This window comes from Uloborus diversus, unplaced genomic scaffold, assembly GCF_026930045.1.
Source record: "Uloborus diversus isolate 005 unplaced genomic scaffold, Udiv.v.3.1 scaffold_15, whole genome shotgun sequence".
Taxonomy (NCBI): domain Eukaryota; kingdom Metazoa; phylum Arthropoda; class Arachnida; order Araneae; family Uloboridae; genus Uloborus; species Uloborus diversus.
The window spans coordinates 2,503,236-2,527,147 of record NW_026558209.1 but is presented as its reverse complement, the minus strand read 5'-3'; the positions used below and the strand labels follow the sequence as shown (position 1 = coordinate 2,527,147).

Here is a 23,912-nt window from a genome sequence, read left to right as displayed (position 1 = left end):
AGAATTTTAAGATCTATAACTTTGGTCTGCGGTACTTTTCGATAAAACTTACCGTTTTTGAGAAAAATCCAAAAAACCTAAAATTTTGACCTTTGACCCCGAATAACTTTTTTAGCGCACATGGGATCGATGGGGACTTTTGGCACCTTATTTGTAATAGTAAGCCCAAGGTCCCTACACAAATTTAGCTTTCCCGGAATTTTTGTTATTTGATCACTATTTTTATGTCTAAATTGACCGGGCTATAAGACGAACAATTCTATTCTGAAAGCTCCTCTGCTATTCTGAAAGAGTTAAAGCTTATCACACCTGTTTACTTTTGGACTGGTCAGTCTGCTTGGGGATAAAACCGTCTATCATTTCATTTGGGTATTGCCACCTGTTTTGCTCAATAAAAATTACTGTCCCACTATTTCCGACCCTTCTACAGGGTCCATTATGAAAGTAATGAGCATAATGTTATTGTGACGCGACGATAGATGGCAGCACGGTAAAACTGGCTGGAAAATGTGGTGGGGGACATGCCCTTTCAATGCATCCGGTCGTCAGTTGAGTTCGAGCAGTGTGAGAGGAGATACGTGCCTCCGCTTCAAGTGTGTTTTCAACTTTTGTAACATGACACGATGGAGCGTTCGCTTAAACAACGAAAGTTTTGCGTGAGGCTTGGAAAAAATGCAACCGAAACATTCCAGATGTTGCAAGAAGCCTTCAAGGACGATTGCATTTCAAGTCACAAAGCCTTCATCATTACCAATTTCCTGGCCCAGAGCAACACCCCGGTGATCCCTCACCCCTTACAGTCCCGACTTAGCTCCATGTGACTTCTTTTTGTTTCCGCGACTCAAGAGAAAGATGAAAGGAAACCGTGGAAAACATCCAACACCATGTTACAACGTTCCTGAGAGGCATTCCCTTCAAGGAGTTTCAGGGTGCCTTTCAGGCGTAGCTAACACGTCTCCGCAAGTGTATTGATGCAGGAGGAATGTATTTTGAAGAATAGTGAGCATTTGTACAAATTACGATCAATAAACAAATTTTGCCAGTAAATGCTCATTACTTTCATAATGGACCCTGTATTTAGTCTCTCCTCGAATATCGATAAAGCACGTTATTTCATGCCTAAACTGGCTTAGCTTTTTCTGGTTCATGCAGGAAAAAATTTCGTAGTTTCTATCCTGCCTGGCTGTCCGATGTTTTTTTTAAAAACTGAATGCTGCTTTATTTGGTAGCCCATTAAAAGCTGAAGATGGGAGAGCGTCAAAAGGAAAAGTCTAACAGTTCGTGAAAAGACAGACATTGTAAATGAGTTGCAAAGGAATTCTGTTTTAAATTTACATATGCATTTTCTATTTTTCCCCATATTACTTAATCCACGGATGTTACGAATAACGGTTAATACGAAGAAATTCGTCAATTTTTGGCAGTTCGTATAAACCGAGTTCAACTGTATTTATTTATTTAGCTTTGTGTTGCCTCCGTGTGGTGGACTTTTTGCATCCGTCGATAGTAGTGCCACATAAAAGAATGGATGCCCTGTCAGGGGATCGCACTAGGAAGAGAAAAAAAAAGAGTTTTATTTTTGCTAATAAACTATATTGTCACTATTGATATTGACTATGATATGAAGCTGGATAAAGTAACTTGATTTCAGCAATGATATTTTTATGGAGTTCAACTTTTTATGACGAGTCCTGGCAACCAAAAGCATTTGGTATGTGCAATGTCAAGTAGAAGGGACCTTTGACGAGCTCAAAGCGTTTCGACTTCCTTAGAGACCGATGTCGACCGTATTTATTCGCCAGTTTATTCGCCGAAAACTGAATACCTAAATTAAAACTTTAGCGTAAAAATAAAAACAAGTCATATCAACAATAATTATTTCACAGTGAAAATCATAGCTGTGGAGTCGAAGTCAATCTCATTTTGGGATAAAGGAGTCGGAGTCGAATATCCAAGAGTCGCAGTCAGTCATTTGTCTTCCGTGTATAAATTTTTGCCAAAGCTACGAAGTCAGAGTCGAAGTAGGGAGTCGGAGTCCGATTAATTGTCGGACACAGGAGTCGGAGTCGTAGTCAGGTGTCTCTAAATTCTCGGAGTCGGAGTCTTGAAGTTTGGCGTCAAGAGCTATTTCCAACAAAATTTGTTTGAAATAAATCCGCCTTCAAGTACGGAATCTACATTGACTTTCAGTTTCCCCGTAGGCGCTAATGTTAAGTTTTTTTGAACTGTTCAAAGTTGAACAAAAAATAGTTTAAATCAAAAAGTGAAGTATGGGAATGAGGTGTCCTCGCCGAGATCTTTTGAACAAAAAAAAGTTTAATCAGTAAATTACCGCCCATTAGCCAGGGCTAAAGCAAAAATACATGAAATACACCGCCAGCTCAGTCATTTCCAGCCGAGGACTGCAGTTTCGTGCTTAGTCCTCGGCTGGAAATGACTGAGCTGGCGGTGTATTTCACGTAAAAAAAAGTTTGTTCGAATCGGACTATGCATTCAAAAGTTATTAAGAGGGTGGGACAGACAGACAGACCGACGGACCGACAGAAAGACCGACAGACATTTTTCCCCATCTCAATACCCACTCTCCAATTTTTAATTTTTCGATATTTATTTAATTATTTTATTTATTTTATACATTTTTTTTTGTTTTTCGCGACATTTTTAAGATGCATTAAGCCTTTTTCATGCTTTTTTCATTTCTTTTCTGACTTTTACTGAGAAAGTAGGCTATGTAATAATACTCTTAATATTATGTAAGAGTAACAGAATAGTTATTATTCATTTTTGCTAAACTCTTTAATAAAACATAAATCTATGTAATGAAATTTCTCCGTAATAAAAGAATAATTCAAAGACTGAATTTGAATTAATAATTTGCTTTCACTCACTTGCGAAATCGATTAACTTCCCTAATCACAAAAAAATGTAGTAATAATAACAATTACTCTAAGTATATTCCATCTTATACTTTCTATTTGTCATTAGATCAAAGATGCGTCTGCAGTAATACAGTCTGCATCGTATTTTTAAATTTGTAATTTGAAAATAATTTTAAAAACACCATATAATATTTTATCCATTTTTCTCAAATTCTTGTTTTATGGATTTGGCACTTGAAGCATTTAAATATTGCTCGATTTAAGCGCCGTTTGCTCGTTAAAAGCGAGTTATGCCTCCACAGACTTAACATTGTACCAACCGAATGTTTCTGACCCCCTCGTAAACCCGGGTTCTCGTTATTTCAGGGCTCGTTGTAAGCAAATTTGACTGTAATACCGTTTCAAATATTCCTTCGCATCTTCTTCTCCCTCGAATTTTTTAAAATGCCAAGATAAATGTACGTCGCATCTGAATCAGAAAATTGTATTGTGAAATTTAATTCTGTATTTTTTTTAAGTAGTGATTTTTTTTCTTTGATACTAATAAAATAAAAAATTGAATTTTTTTACCTCTAAAATGATAAACTTGTTTGTTGTGATGAAAACCAATAAATTTAAAATGTGAATTATTTCTTTTATTCATTTTTTTTTTGTTACTTATCTTTTTATTTTTCGATTATTTTGAATCCATTAAAATTTAATAAATTTTAGTTGCCTCAAGACCTTAAGATTAATTGAAAAAAATGCGGAGTTAAGGTAATTCTATGGAAAAACTAATTGAATAAAAAGTTGTAAGTTACGGCCTCCGTGACTCTGTAGTAAAAGCTTCGTCTTCTAAGTCGGATGTCGTGGGTTCGATTCCCGCTGGTGCCCTCTGGGTGTTATTCCCTTCTCTTGTATTGTAAATCTTTATCTTTTCTGTGTGTTTCCGAAGGCAAGGCGCTTGTCACGCAGTCCTCTATGCTTGAACAGCTGTTTAGTTTATAAACAAATGAATAAATAAATAAAAAGGAGTCAATTTCAGTTTAATAAAAAATCCAATATTGCAGCTCATCCCTGGGCGGGCATTCCAAGCTCGCCAGAGCTGCGAGATCGAGATTTTCGCTCACGTGATCGGTTGTGACGTTGAAATGTCGCAAAGTAGCATTTTAATTTACGCGAACGTAGCTTGCGGCTAGATTCGAGTAGATTAGAATACTACTTTGCGACATTTCTACGTCACAACCGATCACGTGAGCGAGAATCTCGATCTCGCAAGCTGAAGAGCTCGGAATGACTAGAGTCCCAATAGGGACTCTAGGAATGACCTCCCTGTAGCCGGCTGTTACTTCCGAACGCAACCCATGCCACTCCAGCTGTTCCATACTCTGAGCAGCTGAGTGAAACAAAATTCGAAGTGAAGTGAAGAACGTGGAATTCTCATTTTTCTTCAAATTGTGAATGAATTCTGAAAAAAGCCGGATTGCATTATTGAGGTAAGTAAAAAAGATTCATCCCTTTCTCATTATTCAAGCGTTTAAAAAATGTGTAGAATGTCGTAAAAGTGAGTTTGTTTACCTTCTATAAGCGATGGATGGAACGTTCGATCCGAAAAGCGGTTTAGGCCTACTAAGTACCATTTGAAATCAGAGTTCCGATGTGCTATTAGCTGGAAAAAATATATATTCAGGGAAATCACAACAGTTTTAAAATATTTTCCACTCACTCATTGATAAGGAATCTTTCTGTTTGTCGAGTATCCTATCCTTGCAGATCTGAGCGATCGGGATGATTGACAATCATATAATAAACAATCGAACGACCGTAGAACTCTGCAAGCGACAGGGAACATTTTTTTTTCGGAAAATAGATGTATCTCTCTCTAGTTAGAGCAGCGTTTCTTAAATTGTGTTCCGCGGGCTCCGTAAAGATCACTCGAGGGTTCCAAAAATAATCGATAAAATTTAAGGTTTAATTGAAGCTTATTCAGGGTTCGTACGCTCCTTCAAAACTCCTCCAATACTCCTTCATTTAGGAAATTTTCTGGAGGGGCCCTTCAAACTCCTTCATTTTGGTTGTAACTCCTTCAAAACTCCTTCATTTTGGTTGTGACTCCTTCAAAACTCCTTCTTTTTTAGTTCAAGACTACATAATCTTCCTCTATGACAGTAACTTTGATTGACAACTAACTTCGTAACAAGGGCCATTTTAATGTAGTAATTTCGTGCATTTGGGTCATTTTCTCTAAAGTACTAAATTCTTGTCCTTGCTCCAAAAATAACAAATTAACTAGAATAGAAATAAAACTGACGCTAGAATGCTTTAACAACATGTTTTTATGTTTGTAAAATAAGTTAAAACAAACACTCTATTATTATTATACATTTAAATAATATTTTGACACGATAAATGTCATTCCCCTGTGTGTCCCTACCTCCACCTTAAAGCAAAATCAGCTCTAAAGATTCAGGAAGCCATGCATATTTGTACAGAAAATGTTGTTTAACCTCTTAAGAAGTGTTATGCAATGTTGTAAAATAGAAAAGTTTCAAATTTTCTAGGTTTGAACTATTTAAAAAAAAAAGTAAAAAATGTCCTTTGATTTTTTGTCATTCCCCTGTCGAGGAATGGAATGAATGTTTCTCACACCTGGTAATAGTTGTATTAACTCATAATTTAATCTTTGAACTCTTGTCTCATCATAGAAATAATCTTAATTAGTTCTTTTTGAATAAATATACGGTGTCGAGTATGTTCGGGTGATCTCAAGTTAAATCTTGATAAGTATTTTTAACGACTGTCGTTACCCTGTCTTTGATAATTCATTTAATTTTGTAATAATCGCTCAATGAATGATTGACTCTTGTTTGTATAGAGTTCCCCCCCCTTACTTTAAGTGACATTGATATTTGTTGTTTGCAGTTATGACAATATATAAGTTAACTTTAATTTTTGTCATTCCCCTGTCGTCCTTCCCCTGTAAAATGTGAAGGAAACAAATAACCACAATAACTACTTTTTGGACACCACGACATTGGGATCTTTTTCAATTTCATAAAAGTAGTGTTTCCTTTTCCCACATAAATTATAATATCGTCAGTAAAGCGCATTATTTCCTTTAAGTGTCATTCCCCTGGCACAGTGAATGCCATTCCTTGCCCTGTTCAAGTTGCGCTGTTTAGGGAAAATGACCCATTTATTTTATTTTCATAAAGATGTGATTTGCAAATTGATCATAGTGAAGTCATAAAAGTTGAAGGTGAGAATTTTATTAGAAGACTAAAACATTTCATGAGTGAAGTAAAATGTTCTTAATTGGTGCTCGGCTTTGTTTTCAAGTTTTATGATTTTTTTTTCTCCACCACACTTTCACCAGCTAAAGTCAGGTTGTCTAATTATTATTTAAATATTTAAAACTACGTAAGTACATGTGTACAATATTAAGTGATTGTGTCAAAAAACAATTGTTTAGTAAATTGCAGTTAGATGTTGTAAAAAGGGTCATCCACAAGGGTCTTGCTTCATGGTTGTATGTCCACAAAAAGAATTTCAAATTTAATCAAATGTTACTTCGTTTTATTACATTGAATATACTTGTTACAGGTTTTGAAAAGTAGAGCTATTAGTTTCTATTGCAGGCAGTTTAGTTTAACCCTAATAAACCAGTGTCCTTTGTCTTTGATGTGAAGAATTTTTAATGTTCATGTAAGAAAAGTTGAATTTTAATCACCAAATTAGTTTTAAAAATGATTTCAATTGTGATAACTTCAACTCCTATTTCTTTTAATTATGCATTAAAATCAGCAATATCATGAATACAAACTATATGTATAACATGTATTAGTTCAAATCAAATAATTTTGCAAATAATATTAGCAGTTCTCAATTTTTAAATTGGGTTCTACTTTTAATTTCAATAACTTGAATGCCAAAATAACTACACTACAGAATTTTTATCATTTGCAAATTAAAATAATTATTTTCATTTTATAGTTATCGTCTGCTAGTAAAAAGTATTTATCGTTTACTAATAAAAACATTTACTTTAACTGGACATTTATAGTCTGCTATTGGGTCATTCCATGTCAAATCAACCAATCACTCAAAATGACCATCTCAGATTTTCATAAAACTTTCAGGGATTAAAAATTCAGATCTACATTTTAGAAAAATCTATCTTTTTTGGTTAATGAGTTATTAATTTTTTAAATGTGTAAAAACTCACTTTTTTTTACTCATCTGTTGTGCTTAAAAATGCTATAATTTTAGTTCTATGGGGTCAATACAGTTGGTTATTACCTCATTTTAAAGAGAATTGCATGAGCTTTAATTTGACATGCAACTTGCATATTTCTCTTGAATTTTTAATATATTTTTTAATTTTAAAATTTAAAATTTTTAGGATAAATCAACTAAAACATATTAAAAAACATATTTTTTTCAAAATTCTTAAAGGACACTAACTTAAAAAAAATTTAAATTTAAAATTTAAAAAATTAAAAATAAAATAAAAATGTTAGAAAAATATGCAAGTTGCATGTCAAATTAAAGCTCGTGCAATTCTCTTTAAAATGAGCTATTAACCAACTGTATTGACCCCATAGAACTAAAATTGTAGCATTTTTAAGCACAACAGATGAGTAAAAAAAAGTGAGTTTTTACACATTTAAAAAATTAATAACTCATTAACCAAAAGAGATAGATTATTTTAAAAAGTAGATCTGAATTTAGAATGTCAAACAGTATAATCTCTGAAATTTTCATGAAAATCTGAGATGGTAAGTTTGAAAATAATTTTTTTTTTTTTGGTTGATTTGACATGGAATGACCCTATTCAAGATATATATCACATTGATTAAGCAAAAAATGGGAGAGCAGAAAAACTGATTTATTGCACACACAAAAAAAAATACAAGATCGTTTCAACTTTTCAAATAACTTAGATAATGCCAATAAATAAATACTTGTTTTCGCTAATACTCAATTTAATAAAAAAGTATGCCAGATGTGTTGAAGATCGAACATAGTGTCGAAATCTGACCAGGGCAGTCGAACCAGGGTTGGCTTTCTGCCGGCAGAAACTAGTTTTTGCCGTGCCAGCGGCAGAAACTGGTTATAACCGGTTAAAACCAGCAGAAACTGGCAAAAACTTAGTCGTTTAAAAAAACTAAAGTAATTACTAAATGATATTCGTTTAAACTAAAAAATTAAACTTCATTTCATCATTGTAAAAAATAAAATGTTATGCTAGTGCCCTTGATTTAGTTCAGAAAGGGAACTTTTCAATTGCTGATGCTCATAATATTTGGATTAATCTAACAGAGGACCAAAATCCTATGGTTTCTTAGGATAGAGGAGTAACATACAACATACAAAATTAAACTGGCATTACTGTTTGTAATTTGCTCACAAATAAGCTTCATCTAAATTGCTTGTGATTGAAATTATCGTGTGCTTCTAGAAGAAAGTGTCAAATTTTAATTCCCAATATTAATCTAGATTTTGTACTTAATATCACAGCTTTGCAAATCAAATTGGCCCCACTTCTCGAAACTCATTTTTCCAGTCGAATTTTTACCACTACCCTAGTTACTACATGATGGACCAGTTTAAAAAAATATACAATTTGAAAGTTTTATGAATATTACTTGTTCTTTGATGCATTGCCTGCTAGCTCTTCTGTTGCAAGAATATTCTAAAGTTTCTCATTCTTGTATATTAAATTGAGAAACTATTTAGATTTTTGGAAGCACCTTTTCCAAGAAGCAACTGCAGGATCCAAACGATGTAACATTTGATTCTGAATTGGAATAATATTGTAAATTAAACTGTGCTTTGGTTAACAATTATTTTTTCCATGCGTTTTCTACTGTCTATCAATAGTTTTTTTTTTTGTCATTTTGAGAGTTTTTGCCAGTTTCTGCCAAAAATGTGGCAGAAAGTGGTTTTTGCCATGCCGGTTTTAACCGGTTTCTACCAGTTCTTTTAACTGCTCCGGCAGAAACTTGCCAGCCCTGAGTCAAACCGCAATACCTGGGCTCGTATTTAGTGGTAATGTACCTATATCTAGAATTTTGTCCACATCTGCAACCCCCAAAACAGAATACTGCTAAATTTGCGACGTACGTCGCAGAACAGATGCCTGAGCTGCAGAACAATTCTGCTCAAATATCAGAGAAAAACTCAGACAAATTTTCTGCAGAAATTCTACAGATTTCGGTGAAATTTCTGCAGTAAATAACTGCAGTTTTTCTGCAAATATCTTCCAACTCAAGATAAAATTTTGCACAAATTCTGTAGATTTCTTTAAATTAGAAGAAAATTTAAAAGTCTAGGAAATTACAACAATTCGGCGGAAAACTCGAAAAAAATGTTGAATTCTATAAGTCGTCTGCAAGAACTTAAGATTTACTTTGAGCTTAGAGAAATCTGCAGAATTTGTGCAAAGTTCTATCTTGAGCTGGAAAATATTTGTAGAAAATCTGCAGCTTCTGCAGAAATTTCATATTTTAAATCTGAAAAGATTCTGAGTTTTCTAGCGTTTTTGGTTCTCTCTTTCTTTTCTCAATCGACCTTCATCCGCTGCAATTGCCTCCATAAACGTATGTTTTGGATACATGCCAACGTCCATCGACGAAAATTGCGTGTCTTGTTTGAGAATTCAATCCTTTTGCATCCTGAAAATATTTCAGTTATTTAGAATGTTTTGAAGTGTTTTATTATTTGCTACTCTAATTCGACTCGTTTTACTTATTATTTCATTTATTTATTTATTAACATTATTTTAATTTATCTTTTATGCCATGTAAAATTAACCAAAAGAACGTGGTTTGACACCTGGGCTCAGATTTTTAGAAAATTTTGTATCTTTGCTCTTTTTATGCATTTTAGAAAGCATGTAAAATATTTTTCTAGAATTTCAATCGGTTTAGGTTCTACAGAAATGCATAGCAGCGGTGAAGCTATAAAAACTGAAAAAAAAAAAAAAACTGTATGAAAGGATTTTGATTTAGGGCTCCCAATTTGTGGAGAAGATCACGTTGATTTGCTTGTGTATGCAATGCTTGAAGTACTTGCAGAACTGGTCAAATGATTTTACGTTGCAGAACATCGTCGAGTATTCTGCTTTGGGGTCTGCAACCCTCAAGCTCGTGCCGTTCGGTCGTTAGTTTTTTTTAGTAAATATCTACCATAAAAGCAAAAATTATTGTTTTATTTGACCCACACCTTGAATTAAGTGCTCGTTTAATAGAGAGCACGAGCCATCCTTATTCTTATGCTCATACACTTTTATCCTTAGGTCCGAGTGATGAATGGTCACGATAAGGCTTTTCCCCCCTCTTCTTCTTGTATAAATAGTTAAATGTATTCCATCACTGTCATTATTTCATTGTCTTCTTTCATTCCCCTTATTTTTATTTGGTCATTTTCCCCCTGTGATGAAATGTAATGTTCAGTGTACGCTCGTCTGTATTGTTGCATCCGAGATCGAGAACGTAACGAGTGTGTGTGTGTGTGTCGTTGCAGAGGATGAGCTTCCGTGGTGAGCTGGGCAAGATGGAGGACTCCAGGAAGTTCGACCAGGACAAGGGAGATGCAGACGACAGGGCCTCCAGATTCGGTGAGAATTTTCCCCCCTCTCCCCCCCCCCCCCACAGTCTTTTTGTCTTCCCGTTCCGATACCAGAGATGCACCCAATGCCGTTACTGCCGAACATTCGTTCGATTTTCCTGGCAACCGTTCTGCCTGATATTCAATCAAAATTAGTTGGCCGATCTTTTTACTTTGTGCCCGTTTAAAATGAAACATATTCATCTGTTTCGTGTCTTTTACGAATTTGAAACGCACTTCCGTTTGACGACTGAAACGGATCCGAGAGAAAAGAACGGTAAACTCCCGATGGATGTGCGGAATGGGGTGGTACAATTCAAATGAGATAAAAATGATGCCTTTGTATGCAGGGTTCGTATGCTCCTTCAAAACTCCTCCAATACTCCTTCATTTATAAAAATGTTTTGAAGAGCCCTTCAAACTCCTTCTTTTTTAGTTCAAGACTACATAACAGAAACTTAAAATACTTCGATTGACAACTAACTTCATCACTAAGGCGATTTTAATGTAGTCATTTCGTACATTTATTTTTTTCGATTTAAAAATTGATCACGGTTAATTCATAAAGGTTGAAGGTGAAAATATTATTAGAAGACTAAGACATTTCATAAGTGAAGTAAATCTTGCTTAAATGGTGCTTGGCTATTTTTTCAAGTTTTATGATGATTGTTTTTTCCTCCACCACACTCTCAGCAGCAAAAGTCAAGTTGTCTAATTATTATTTAAAACTACATAAGTAAATGTACTACATTAAGTGATTACATTAAAAAAAAATCAATTGTTTAGTTAATTGCAGTTATGATATTGTAAAAAGGGTCATCCACAAGTGATGTTGTGTTTTGAGGAGGAGACGGGCTCATGACATTGTGACAAGGGGAAGAGAGAGAGAGTGACACAAAGTGACATCACACAGTCATTGTAACAATGTTTGTAAAAAATATGAAGTGACAAGAGGAGGAGTTTGGAGTGAAGTGTGATACTTTGTGATAAAGGGTGCTTTCGTCAAATATATTGGAAAAAAAGTGTGACATCATTTAATGACACTCCATTAGTAATCCTTCAAAATCTCATCCTACTCCTTCAAAACTCCTCCAAAACTCCTTCATTTTATTTCTGAAACTGAGTACGAACTCTGGTATGCAAACGCATAAGAAGGTCGACACCACATTTCAATGAGGACATTTAAACGACAGTTCAATGGATTCAGTGTATATAAAAAAGGCACGTGGTACTAGAAAAAAAATCGCTCATCCATCGCAGACGCTAGAGAATCGTATCAGCAGATGGACTGCGACTGATAGAGCTCGGTTGCACTGGAAGGGGAAGGGGGGGAATTACGTTACGTCTAAAAATCAGTAAATAGTGTAGAGCTAAAGATCAGATTTCAACGATACCGGTTTTGGTTACCTTAAATGATTTGGTGTCATTGGAAGAGACAGGGAAGATAGCGGTAGAGTATTTCTGAAAATAATTTCTGTACTTGTCGAATTAAAATGTGTGCATTCGGCCAATTGTGGCCAAATTCTTATATAGTAGAATGAAAATGTCTGAGGAATGAGTGTACCAATGCAAAACAGCATTGCTTGTGCTCGTGAGAGAGAATGGGGTCTAAATTCTCATTATAGGAATAAGTTGGAAAATAATTAGTTGAATTTTTTTTTCGTTCTCGTCTATTCAATAACTACACTGCTGGCCATTAAAATTGCTTCACCAGGAAGAAATGCAAATATTTTTATAAGTATATTTTTATATGTATAAATGTATATTTATTATACGTATAAATGTATATTTATTATACGTATAAATTTACGTATATACGTATATATATTATTATTATTATATTACGTATTATTTAGTATTAATTAGTATATTACGTATATACGTATATATATATACGTAAATAAAAATTACGTATATACGTATAAATTTGAAGGGACTGTATGAAAAAAGCGTACAAATGAAAAAACGTATAATAGGTATAGGTTAATGTGCATTAGACTCTGCAGAGACCAATTTAAAAAACTATTGATATAAGCATATAAAAGAGAAACGTATAAACGGTGCTTCACTGTATATTATGTTGGAAATAACATATGATTAAATTTTCAAGACATTTGGGTGAATTGATCCTAAGAAATGAGTTTCTAAAACTACTACCTCAGGCAGCAATGACAGCGCTTATACACCTGGGCTTTGAGTCACACAGAGATTGGATGGCATGCACATGTACAGACACCCATGCAACTTCAACTTGATGCCACAGTTCATCGACCCTAGTGGCTGGCGTTGGCTGACGAGCCAGTTGTTCAGCAACCATAGACCAGACGATTTCTATCGGTGAGAGATCTGGAGAACGAGCTGGCCAGGGCATCCGTCGAACATTTTCCGTATCGAGGAAAGTCTTCGCAATACCGGCCACGTGCGGTCGTGCATTATCCTGCTGAGATGTAGAGTTTCGCGGGGCTCGAATAAAAGGTAGTGCCACGGGTTGTAAGACATCAGAAATGCGATAATAGTAAATTGGAATTAGTAACTAGAAATAAGATTGAATTTTAAAAATCGTTTTGAATGAAGTTTGACTTTGAATATGGCTTTGAGTTAGTAACTTTTTCTTTGATTTTAATTCATACAATTGTTATTCGTTAACAAACTTGTTATTGTTTATAATAGGACTTTTTCATCACTTAGTTTAAGATGATTCACAAAACAGAAAAATGAATTTCAAACTGATAGTTTACTACTCTATTTACGCATCACACTTTGCTAATTTATTAGCTATGAAATATTAGTATTCTTAGCAAAACTTGGACTATTATTACTTATGCAATATGCTGAAGTATTATTAGTCCATCACTAACCGTTTACATATCACACCGTCTTCTTCCTTTCGTTTGAATTTCGTGTCTGTACCATGGTCGAATTCTTGCTGTAGCAATTTTGATGGCCAGTAGTGTAAATGGGTGTTAGAGTAGGTAATTTTCCATGAGCGGTCAAAAAGTGGGAAAGGAAATGTCATTTTCTATGGGTGCTCTCTACCTTTCGTTATTCATTTCTACATACATGGAAAATATCTCTTACAATGTCGACTTCATCGATATAAATTTATTGATATTTCTAATGTCTCTCTAAAAATAAAGCCATTTCTTTGATTTTTACCGTGTTTCCTCTCTCCCCCCAGATCCGAGCAGAGGCCGGCGCCCCCCCTTCGTGGGGGGCCGGGGGAGGCGCCCCTCGCCCCCCGGCAGAGACGGCAAGCCCTTCGGAGACAGGCAGAGGTGAGGATGATATATCCTATTTTGGAAGCACGTGCTCTGCCGAAAATGGCAGCAGATTTCAATCTTTTTGCATCTTGAAAATATTTCAATTATTGTGAAAGCTTGAAGTTATTTTAACATGTGCTACACTATACCTACTTATTATATATATTATTTTCATTATATGTATTGATTATTTTTTCCGGATTTTAGGAATTAAATTTTGGTAGCTACTTTTTTGGAAGAGACTAGGAAATGTACAAAACTTTTTAAGCAAATTCACTACTTATTGTTAGGTTTTTTCCTTTGCAGTATTTTTTATTTTTGTTACTACTACCAGTTAGCTTACATCTGCAAGAAATCCCCATTTCATTTTAAATTTAGTATTCATGTTATTTAAAAGCATAATTTAATAATTTTGTTGTGAAATATGTCGCTGGTGAATCACCTATGTACCTCTAATGGAATCTCCTGTTTTTTTTCCTTTAAGGTTGGTAAGTATTCATACGTATTGACCTAATTTATGTCATGCAAAGTCTCGTATAACACGGTAGCTTTGATACCACACGGTACGAATGAACCGTGCTCATACTTGCCAACTCTACTGTTTTTAACGGGAGACTCCCGTTTTTTGCTTCCGTCTCCCGATTTCCCGTTTTTTAAGATTTTCTCCCGTTTTTTCAGTTTTCTCAGCCAATCATCAAAAAGTTTCATTTTGTTATCAATAGATGGCGCTCTTTTCTAGTCTACCAATGTCAGGGAATAAGAATTTTTCCAATTAATAGCTCATTTGGTAAAAATTATTTTTTTGGAAGCTTTCCACATTGTATGTTCAACGAAGCACGTGCTCTGCCAAAAATGGCAGCAGATTTCAATCCTTTTGCATCTTGAAAATATCTCAATTATTTTGAAAGTTTGAAGTACTTTTAACATGCGCTACCCTATACCTACTTATCTTATATTTTATTTTCATCAGATATTGATTTTTTTTTTCGGAATTTAGTAATTAAATTTTCGTAGCAACTTTTTTGGTAGAGACTGGGGAATGTACAAAACTTGAAACAAATTCATTCCTTATTATTTGGTTTTTCCTTTGCAGTATGTCTGTCTTGCAACTTGCTTACATCTGCAAAAAAAAAAAAAAAAAAAAAAAAAAAAAACAATCACTTTAAATTTTGTATTCATGTTATTTAAAAGCATAGCTTAATGATTCTGTTTTGAAGATATGTCGCTTGTGAATCACCTATATACCTCTAGTGGAATCTCCTGTTTTTGTTTCTTCGAAAATTGGCAAGTATGCGTGTTATACGAGGGATGCCTCTAATGTGAATGTCCGTCTGAGGCTCTGTCGTTTCTCGTTTCAGGGAGTTTGGAGGCTACGGGAGGAACGAGAACGACTTCCCTCCCCCGGCGGGGATGAGGGACCGCTCCCCCCTCCAGGGGGCTCCCGACGACAGATACTTCAAGAAGAATGACAGGTGGGTGTGAACGATGCGTGGGGTTTCTGGCTTCCAGTATCGATTCCTCAATGCGATCACCCTATGTTGGGGGATTTGTCTTCTGTTTTTACCTTAAGTTCATTGAACTAAATAAAACGCCTACAGAACCCAACATCAAAATGCCATGCAGTCTGCCAGTAAGAAATAAAACATACTCAAATAGTTTAAATAAATAATATTTATTCAGAAAATATCACAGTTTACAATATGAAAAAGTTTCGTTAAATACCCAAATAATTTAGACTATAAACCCCCCAATTATCACAATAATTTCATAGTTGAATCATTGGACAAACAAACATATTTGAAAAAACACGAAATATATTAAAGAAATTGTAAAATGTCACCTTCCTGTGCCAAATATGCACGTCCACTGCACCGAAGAATTTTTGGACAAAGCATCAATAGCATAAACCCAACAGTGTTGACAATTCCATCATTCATCAACCGATAGGCTTGCTTGGGTCGAGAAGAACTTCCTCCATACACAGGAACAACAATTAGATCACTCACAGGAAGATGACTAGGAACCTCGGGAGATCTCGTCAGTATCACCAGGAAATTCAAGTAGGAACACCACACCATTGTTCATCGATGATTTGCACTGAAGAAAGTCGTAGAAGCACCGGTTAGTTGATCGGAGTACCGGCCATATTTAAGACTTAGGCCTAGTTACTGTCAGCTAAATATTTCTCCCAACGACTGCATACTTCTTCAGCAATGGTGACATTTTAAACCTCGAAAAGCGAGTAATTTAAAACTTGTAAATAACATTAAACACAGAATAAAACTTATTTCATCCTTATTTACTTCCATCAATGACAACCCAGCACGGTTGCCGACTCGGCAAAGACCAATCCCTGATTGGTCAACAAAAATGGCACGATGCCAATATGGGGAGTAAGTATGAGTAAATCAAGCACTGAAAATACTTTGCATTGAAGTGTGACAGGGGACGCGGAGTGGCAAAATTTAACGGAGGTAAGTTTCAAAAATACACTTAAACATTTGAAATTAAATTAAAAGTACTCCAAGATGTTAAATAAAGGTTTATGAGCCCGACAAAGACGCTTTCGTTTGCAAAAGACGGGAGAGGGAGGGATGTTCGCTTAGGCCGAAAGGGTATTCTCGGCGATGGTGGGCCCGATGGAAAAACATTAATGATTTTGTCGGCATAAAATATTGTTTCGTGTATTCTCGGCCCACGGCCGATGATTTCGAGAAAATGTTTTAAAGTCGAATATTGTAATGAATAGAGATGTACTGAGTACTCGGTAACTACTCGGTACTCGGCCGATATGTCGAGTACTCGGTACTCGGCCAAATTTTGATCAGTACCAATACCGAGTAGTTGCAAAAAATTGAATATATTAAAATTTACAAAAAAGCTCAAACATATATAATTTTCTGCAACCATTTACAATTCAAATTTAAATTTTGAGAATAATGAAGTTTGAGATACTTCAATGGAAAAAATCTTGGTTTGAATGTCTCGAAAGTTAATAAAACTTTTTTGTTAAAAATTGTGCAAAAATTGGAATTTTTGCCACAAACTAAAATTAGTTATAAGATATATAAAAATACCTTAGCTTTAAAAATAAAACAACGTTAGAAGCACAGTGCAGGATCACTGCAGACACGTGTTTTGGCGTTACGAGGAATTTCTTTTTCAATGCACAAAATGGGAGCTCGTCGATTTAAAGGCATTCGGCAAAAGTCGAATTTTTTGTCGTATGCCTTTACATTCTTTAGTTCACATGTTATGCACTGAAAAGACGATCCTTGTAACACAGAAAAAAGTGTCTGCAGTGTTCCTGCACATTTGTTTTTTTGCTTTTAAAAATTATTTATGTTTAGCGAACTAGACCTATAATGAATTAATTTGTTTTAATTCCAACTTGATAAGTCATACGTTTTATTTATTCATTTTTAATTTAAAAAATATTTTTGCAAAATTTTGTAGTTAAATTTCCGCAGGAATTTAGTTTAAAAACTATTATATGGACAAGGAGGTCTATACTACTATTTCAATAAGTTCAAAATTCATCGGTGTGTGTCGGTGGTCCTTCTTTCAACATAAAATTGGTACTGGGAAACTCGGCCGAGTAGTGGAAGGCCGAGTTGCTCAGTAACTCGGTACTCGGCCGAGTAGTAAAAGGCCGAGTACTCGGCTACTCGGCCAAAGTGCTACTGTGTACGTCTCTAGTAATGACCTACTTTTGACCCGGTCTGTTAACGTAAATTTCGATCCGTCAGAGCGTGCACTTTGACCAATGTCTCCCCCACTTCATTATGAGTGGAGACTTTTCTTAATCCTTTGCAGATTGCGTTTGGCAATGTATCGATGTTGTCGCGAGGTGACTTTAATTAAACTCCTCTCGCTTAAGATTGCACATACCGTGGAGGAAATACTAAAATTCGTGGCCGTGGAATAAGCGAATGAGTTGTAGTTGGAGTTGATGTTCCGATATCATCGCTACGGGCAATCCCGTTGGCCGTTAGTATATGTAGAGGTGAGTGGCAACACTCGCGCTCTCTCTCTTCGATTCCATCTTGTATAGGTTGTTAGGGGGTTAGGATAGCAGGAATTTTAGCCGTGTGATGTGTGGGTTCACACTGTTTTTAATAAATTTTTAAACTGAAAGTCCTGGTAATGAAATGAGACCAGGTGAAAAAGATGTGCTTAGTTTGTGTTCGGCTTATCGATTTCGTCGAGGAAGGAGTTCCCGACATCTCTCTGGATACCTCGAGGAATCATCGCATGTGGATTATCTCATTCAACAATGTTGGACTCGTGTGCTACCGTGGATGAAATACCCGAAGTTCGAGGAACTAAAACGGGTTGTTGCGAGCCGAACAGAAATTGTGGTGTGATCTGCTCGGGGGGAAAATGGAATTAAAAACACATTTAACAGTCAAAAACAACGATAAATATATCTTAAAATTTGTAATATCAACAAGGGTAAATAAACTACTTTTTAACCCACAAACATTTTGACTGAAAATACCCCCCCCCCCACAAGAACATTTATAGGAACACATATCATAAAACAGTATCGTTCAATTCCAAAACTTAACGGACTAGTCGACGCCAGTCCGCCTTGAGTCCAATGCCTAAAATTAGAATAGTCCTGATAATACTTAAGATGAAAGTTCATATCACTTAGGATATTCACTCCTTAATACTCCATATCAAAAACGTGAAGGCCTGATCCATCCATAGGATCCTCCGTCAAAGTTGATTGCAGCCCGTACCATTTGTGGCCAGTCGCCATGCTGGACCTTCCATAGACTTGACCTCTCGGACACCAAGAACTGCCACATCCAGTGAAGAACTTTTACACACAGACATCCAGTCCAGCCAGACTCCAGGACATCTTTTAATCCAATCCAGCGTGGACCCAGGGGTGATTGTGTTCCGGTATTCTACCGAATTTCCGGTATTTTCGGACGTATTTCCGGTATTTTTATGTCCGAAAATACCGGAATTATGTTTTTTTTGTGTTATGCTTTTATCTCCCTACCTCCGCAATTTTTAAAAAATTATATAATACTCATCAAATATACCTGCAAGAGCCTTAAGATGAACAGCTATCCCTTAAGATGGACAAATGTCAAGGTAATTTTGTATAACACCAGCTCAAAAGTAACTTTGTAACCCATTAAAAATTTAATCAAATGTACACACACTATTTTGACTCAGAACTATTTAATACTATGGCAAAGGTGCACTTAAGTAATAGGGGCCAAAGATTACCCCTCCCCCCCCCGGTCTCGCTTTGAAATTTTCAGGTATTTTTTGATGAACTCACAATCACCCTTGCGTGGACCTTCGACAGTCTTGTGAAGCCTACTTCCAACAACATCAACTTCCGTGAGAGAAACACCACAATCTTTCACCTTTTCATCCTTCACCACCAAAATGCCTCAAGATGACAAATGGAACCTGCCCGCTCTTTTAGCCAAGCACAACACACTTATTTCCTACATTTTTTTAAAAATAAAGTCCACTCGACAACGTGGAACTGATGAAAAACTATAGCACACCGCTCCCAGTAACACACCAAACTGCAGTTACGGCAACATCAAAACTGATAAGAGTAAGAATAAGAGATTGATTGATTGGGTGCACTCACTTAAATACATTTCCCAATCCCATCAGGTGATGATGTGACCTTTATCGAATCACATGCATACATTGTCGCTGTGAAACAGCACAACACCTTTTACATTAACTGTGAAACTTTTTAAAATAGTTGTTCACGTGCACTCAGCCAAAACGTTTCTCAACTCTGTAACAATGACGTCACATCATCGCGTTGTGAAACAAACGCTACGCACGATTCTGTTGGAGTTTCTACTTTGGGGAACAATTTGTCCGCCGGTTAGGTAGTGGGATGTTTGTAATGCAATGAATTAAGTTACTAGAACTTTCTTCAACCTTTGGGAATTATCTTCAAGAATTAAGATTTCATATTTTTGCTAACAAACAAGTAGTGTGTTCCCGGAGTTTGATTCGGCCAGCTCAAAGTGCAATCCAGAATACCGACTCATGTTAACTACTGCATACTGATGACTTTTTTGAATCTCGGAGCTAATGGAACTTCTCTTTGTCGGGATGTTTTGGGGGCCGTTTTACCAGGGATGTTTGTCACCATTTTTCTAGTCATATCTAAATAAGTGGATTTTTCAAATATGTGCTTTTTACTCGTCCCCAACTCGACATTTCACAGCCTTTTAATGTGGATTCAGCTTAATCTTGTTGAATTGAATATTTGATATCCAGCTTAAATTTAATTATGCCAACAGATTTAAAAGTGTACGCTTTATTCACTCTCGAATGGTCGAAAGTTCACCGTTTCGAAACGTGACCGCTCGTCGCAATCCAGTGTTTTTTCTCGTGTAAATCAACACTACTGTTCATTTATTTATTTATGTCTTATTTATATGTCTCATCAGTTCTTAAGTATTTTTCAAAGTAGCAAAAACGTTTTCTCCCGTCATTTCTTTTCTGCCGTTCATGACGCATATAAGCAACCTTTACTCCACTAGGGACCTAGCAATAGTTTTGGGTCTCCCGATTGGCCATCCCACACGTATGCGTCGGCCATGTTTTTTCCCCATCTTACGCATGTTAACATATTTTTTTCCCTTCACATGGAGTTCTGAATTCATGTTTGAATGTTTTTATGCCCCCCCCCCCTTGTATAATGTCATGAAGATTTCGTTTCGAAAAGAACAAACAACTAAAGCATCCGAAACGAGCTATAAAGGAGATGGATGAGGTTTTTTACGTGGCAGCCAATCCGCAGCCTTCGAACTTTTACATGGTCTCCAGCAGAGTAAAGGTTGCTTACGTGAGTTCTCTTGCAGGAGAGAGGAGGCGGGCCGCAAGTTCTACGAGGACCCCCCCAGGGACCGGTACCAGAGCATGGAGGGGGGCCGGGGGAGGCACGAGGGGGGCTACGGGGGCTCCCGCTTCGACACCCCCGTCGACTTCAAGCACAGGTGAGTTTGAACCGACCACGAAAGAACTGCCGAATGCGTTTTCAAAAGATCTTGTGTCATTAAAAACTGAGCATATGTGTCTATGTATGTACCTATGTATGTATGTGCAAGTTTCTTCTACCGAACGACCATCGAACCAGGTTGTTGATGGATTCGTCATCTTCCCGTCTTTATGGTTGACTCAGGGGTAGAAGTAGTCCTATATATCCTATATTTCTATCTTTTCAAAAAAAGCATCAAAAGTGTCCTGTATTTCCTATATTTTTGCCAATTGTCCTATATTTCCTATATTCTCATAGTTTGTTATAAAGATTTATAGAAAATGACTATTGAAAAGTCTTTAGGTTACTTGATTTGCACTTTATCTCGCAAGTTGACAAAAGTTAATTCAAAACTGCTTAAAAATGAGATACATAAGTATAATTTTTTTTTTTTTTTTTAAATGTTTGCCGGCAACCGTCTGTTTAAATTTTGTTTTAAGTGTAGAGTATTTTTGACAAAATTTAAAAATTGTTTTAAGAGAAAGCTTCAGTTATCTATATTTTATGACAAGCTCTCCAAACTTTTGATAAAGCACTTTGTTAATGAATCTTCACTAACAACAAAATGTTTTGACGATTCAACCATTATTAATACAAAAAAAAAAAAAAACTTTAAAATATTTAAATGTAGGTAATTATGCAAAGAAAAAAATGAGATTAATATAAAAAATTTTCAGGAATGGGGATTTGATGTACTCGGCAAAAACTTTTCCAAAATATAAATAATGATTGTAAATAGTTGTATTAAATGTAAATAGATTTCAGATTGTTTAAATAGTTTGAAATATTTTTTGTATATAAGTAAACTTATTTTCTTGTTACATTATTCTTTCAGGAACAAGAAACTCATTCTAAGTATCATTTTTATTTGGATTTTTAAACTGTATGCAGTATGATTCATTGAAATCATTGATAAAAATTGGTGCAAAGAATAATTAGAGAAAATAAACTATGTATTTTGTTTATTTTTTCACATCAAAATCATTCATAAAACATGTTCTGTATTTGTCCTATATTTTTCCTATGTATTACAAGTCGACCACTTCTACCCCTGTTGGCTATTTAACGCAATTCTCCGATAACAATGAGCGGAGATGTTATAAAAATTCAAAGTTACTTATCTGTTTCAAATCAGAGTAGAAACCTTTCTATAAAAATCTTTTATTTAACATGAACACCACTTGCTTCTTGCAAGATAGAAGGCAACTGAATACAAGGTGAAAAACAAAACATGTGGCTGAAAACCAACAGTTGGGAAAAGCAGTTACATGTGTACATGCAGTTACAAAAGCAGTTACATGTGCAGCATATGTGTGCCAACACCTGATTGGCCAACAGCCAGAAGCTAATTTAAATATTAATGGACCAATCACATGTTGGCTACAGTTAAAATGCTGAAAAATTAATTTTATGTTAATTTTAATAGGTAATTAAATATATATTTTATTTATTTATTTATTTTTTAACTCTAGAAGAGATAATATTAAAAACTATTAATTAGAACACTTAGTTTTCGACACAAAATCCCTATTTTTTGAAGGCTTTCCTCGATTCAAATGATTATTCAGTGCTTCATCTCCACTCTTTGCAACGATACTTTTATTAAAATATGTAATGGGTGAAGAAAATCATTGAGGCAAAAGTTCTGTTGCCATTTTTTCTTCTCGAATATGAAAAAGTAAAATTCTTGTTTTTGTTTTAAAGGCTTTTCCTGTCACGATAGGATTTAAAATGATGACTTTTTGATTATTTCTCTGCAATCTGCCTCAAAATTTTACTGTTTTTTTTTGGTTCAAGCCTGAATGTTGAACTCTCGTCACTTGACATCACTTTTATTTGCGAGGTACGCAGCCAGTAACGAGTAGATTTTTTGCAACTTCATAAACGAAAAAAAAAAGAGGTCCTGCCCGAAAAGTGAACGTATCGTCTGTGTTTGCTCCTTCGTGTGAGTGCCTACCCCACATGAAAAACGCAGGGGATCGTTCAGTGGAGTCCCGGAACTGGGTTCTTTTAAAAGACTTCTCCCCAGTACAGAGTTTCAACAGCAATTAATTGCTCATTTAGTGAAAAATCTTGATTTCAGTATAAAATATATATAAAATTTTCAATATAGATATCAAATATAAAAGTGAGATTTATCATACTATGACTAGTTTCTGCCATTACTTCTCCACATATATTTCATATTGTTTATTTGCACAGGATAAAAAAAAAAAAAAAAAAAAAAATATATATATATATATATATATAGATATATATATATATATATATATATATATATATATATATATATATATATGCATATTATTAAGTGACTTACTTGGTTCAGAAAATGGAACGGATCAATGCTCGTCGTGCTTTTTAAAGTTACCTAGAGACGTAATATCGATGCAATGGCAAAAGAAAAAAAAAGTCCCCCCTCCGTCATTTTTTTTTAATTTCAAAATTGATTTTTTACCGAATAAAATTCAGATCAATAGTTATATTTTCGTACAAAACATATTAAATATTTAGATTTATATGCAGTCTGCATTATTTTTCCTTCTTAGAGATGAATTTAAAACTTTTACCATTAGAAAAGCCTTTCCGATTCGAAACCGTCGGCAGTCCGATCGTCCATTTCGAGTGAAGTGTGTTGAAATTATAGATTGCGAAATCTAAATCAATTTCTATTGCGTGTGTTTTCTTTCTTTTTGTTAACTGAGATTTTAAATGAGTTGTTTTTCATTCTATGTAAAAAGTTTGTTTCATGTATTTACGTGTTTGCTGTGTATGCTCATTAAATGAAACTAGATTAAAATTTTAATTTAAACATTTCTACGCATTGATCTTGCAACTCACGGGATCAAAGTTTGTTTTGGGGTGGAATACTGAACAGAATAAAATATTTAAAAAAAAAAAAAGAATCAGAAAAAGTAAATATTATCTATGAATATTATTTGCAAAAATTTTTTCTGAATATACCATCTCGTGCCGGAAGTCTCGAAACTTTCGATTTTTCCGTTTTCCCCCCCCGTCTCATCCGTGACTCGTTTCAGGCCTTCGGGGGGCTACTCTGCCCCTCCCCCCGGCAAGGACTACGGCGATGGCTTCCCCAAGCCCAACGAGTGTGAAATCATCGCCATGAATAGACAACAAAGG

General features: G+C 35.2%; 1 protein-coding gene across 1 annotated transcript in view; it reads left to right on the top strand.

Annotated features, from left to right (window-relative positions):
- Positions 1-4,228: 4,228 nt before the first annotated feature.
- Positions 4,229-23,912, top strand: part of LOC129233045 (nuclear receptor coactivator 5-like) — a 56,028-nt gene continuing 36,344 nt past the window's right edge. The window contains exons 1-6 of the mRNA XM_054867126.1: positions 4,229-4,354; positions 10,386-10,479; positions 13,648-13,744; positions 15,088-15,201; positions 20,596-20,730; positions 23,810-23,911. Coding sequence (XP_054723101.1) covers positions 10,389-10,479; positions 13,648-13,744; positions 15,088-15,201; positions 20,596-20,730; positions 23,810-23,911 — 539 coding nt within the window. The 5' untranslated portion in view covers positions 4,229-4,354; positions 10,386-10,388. The remainder of the gene's footprint in view (positions 4,355-10,385; positions 10,480-13,647; positions 13,745-15,087; positions 15,202-20,595; positions 20,731-23,809; position 23,912) is intronic.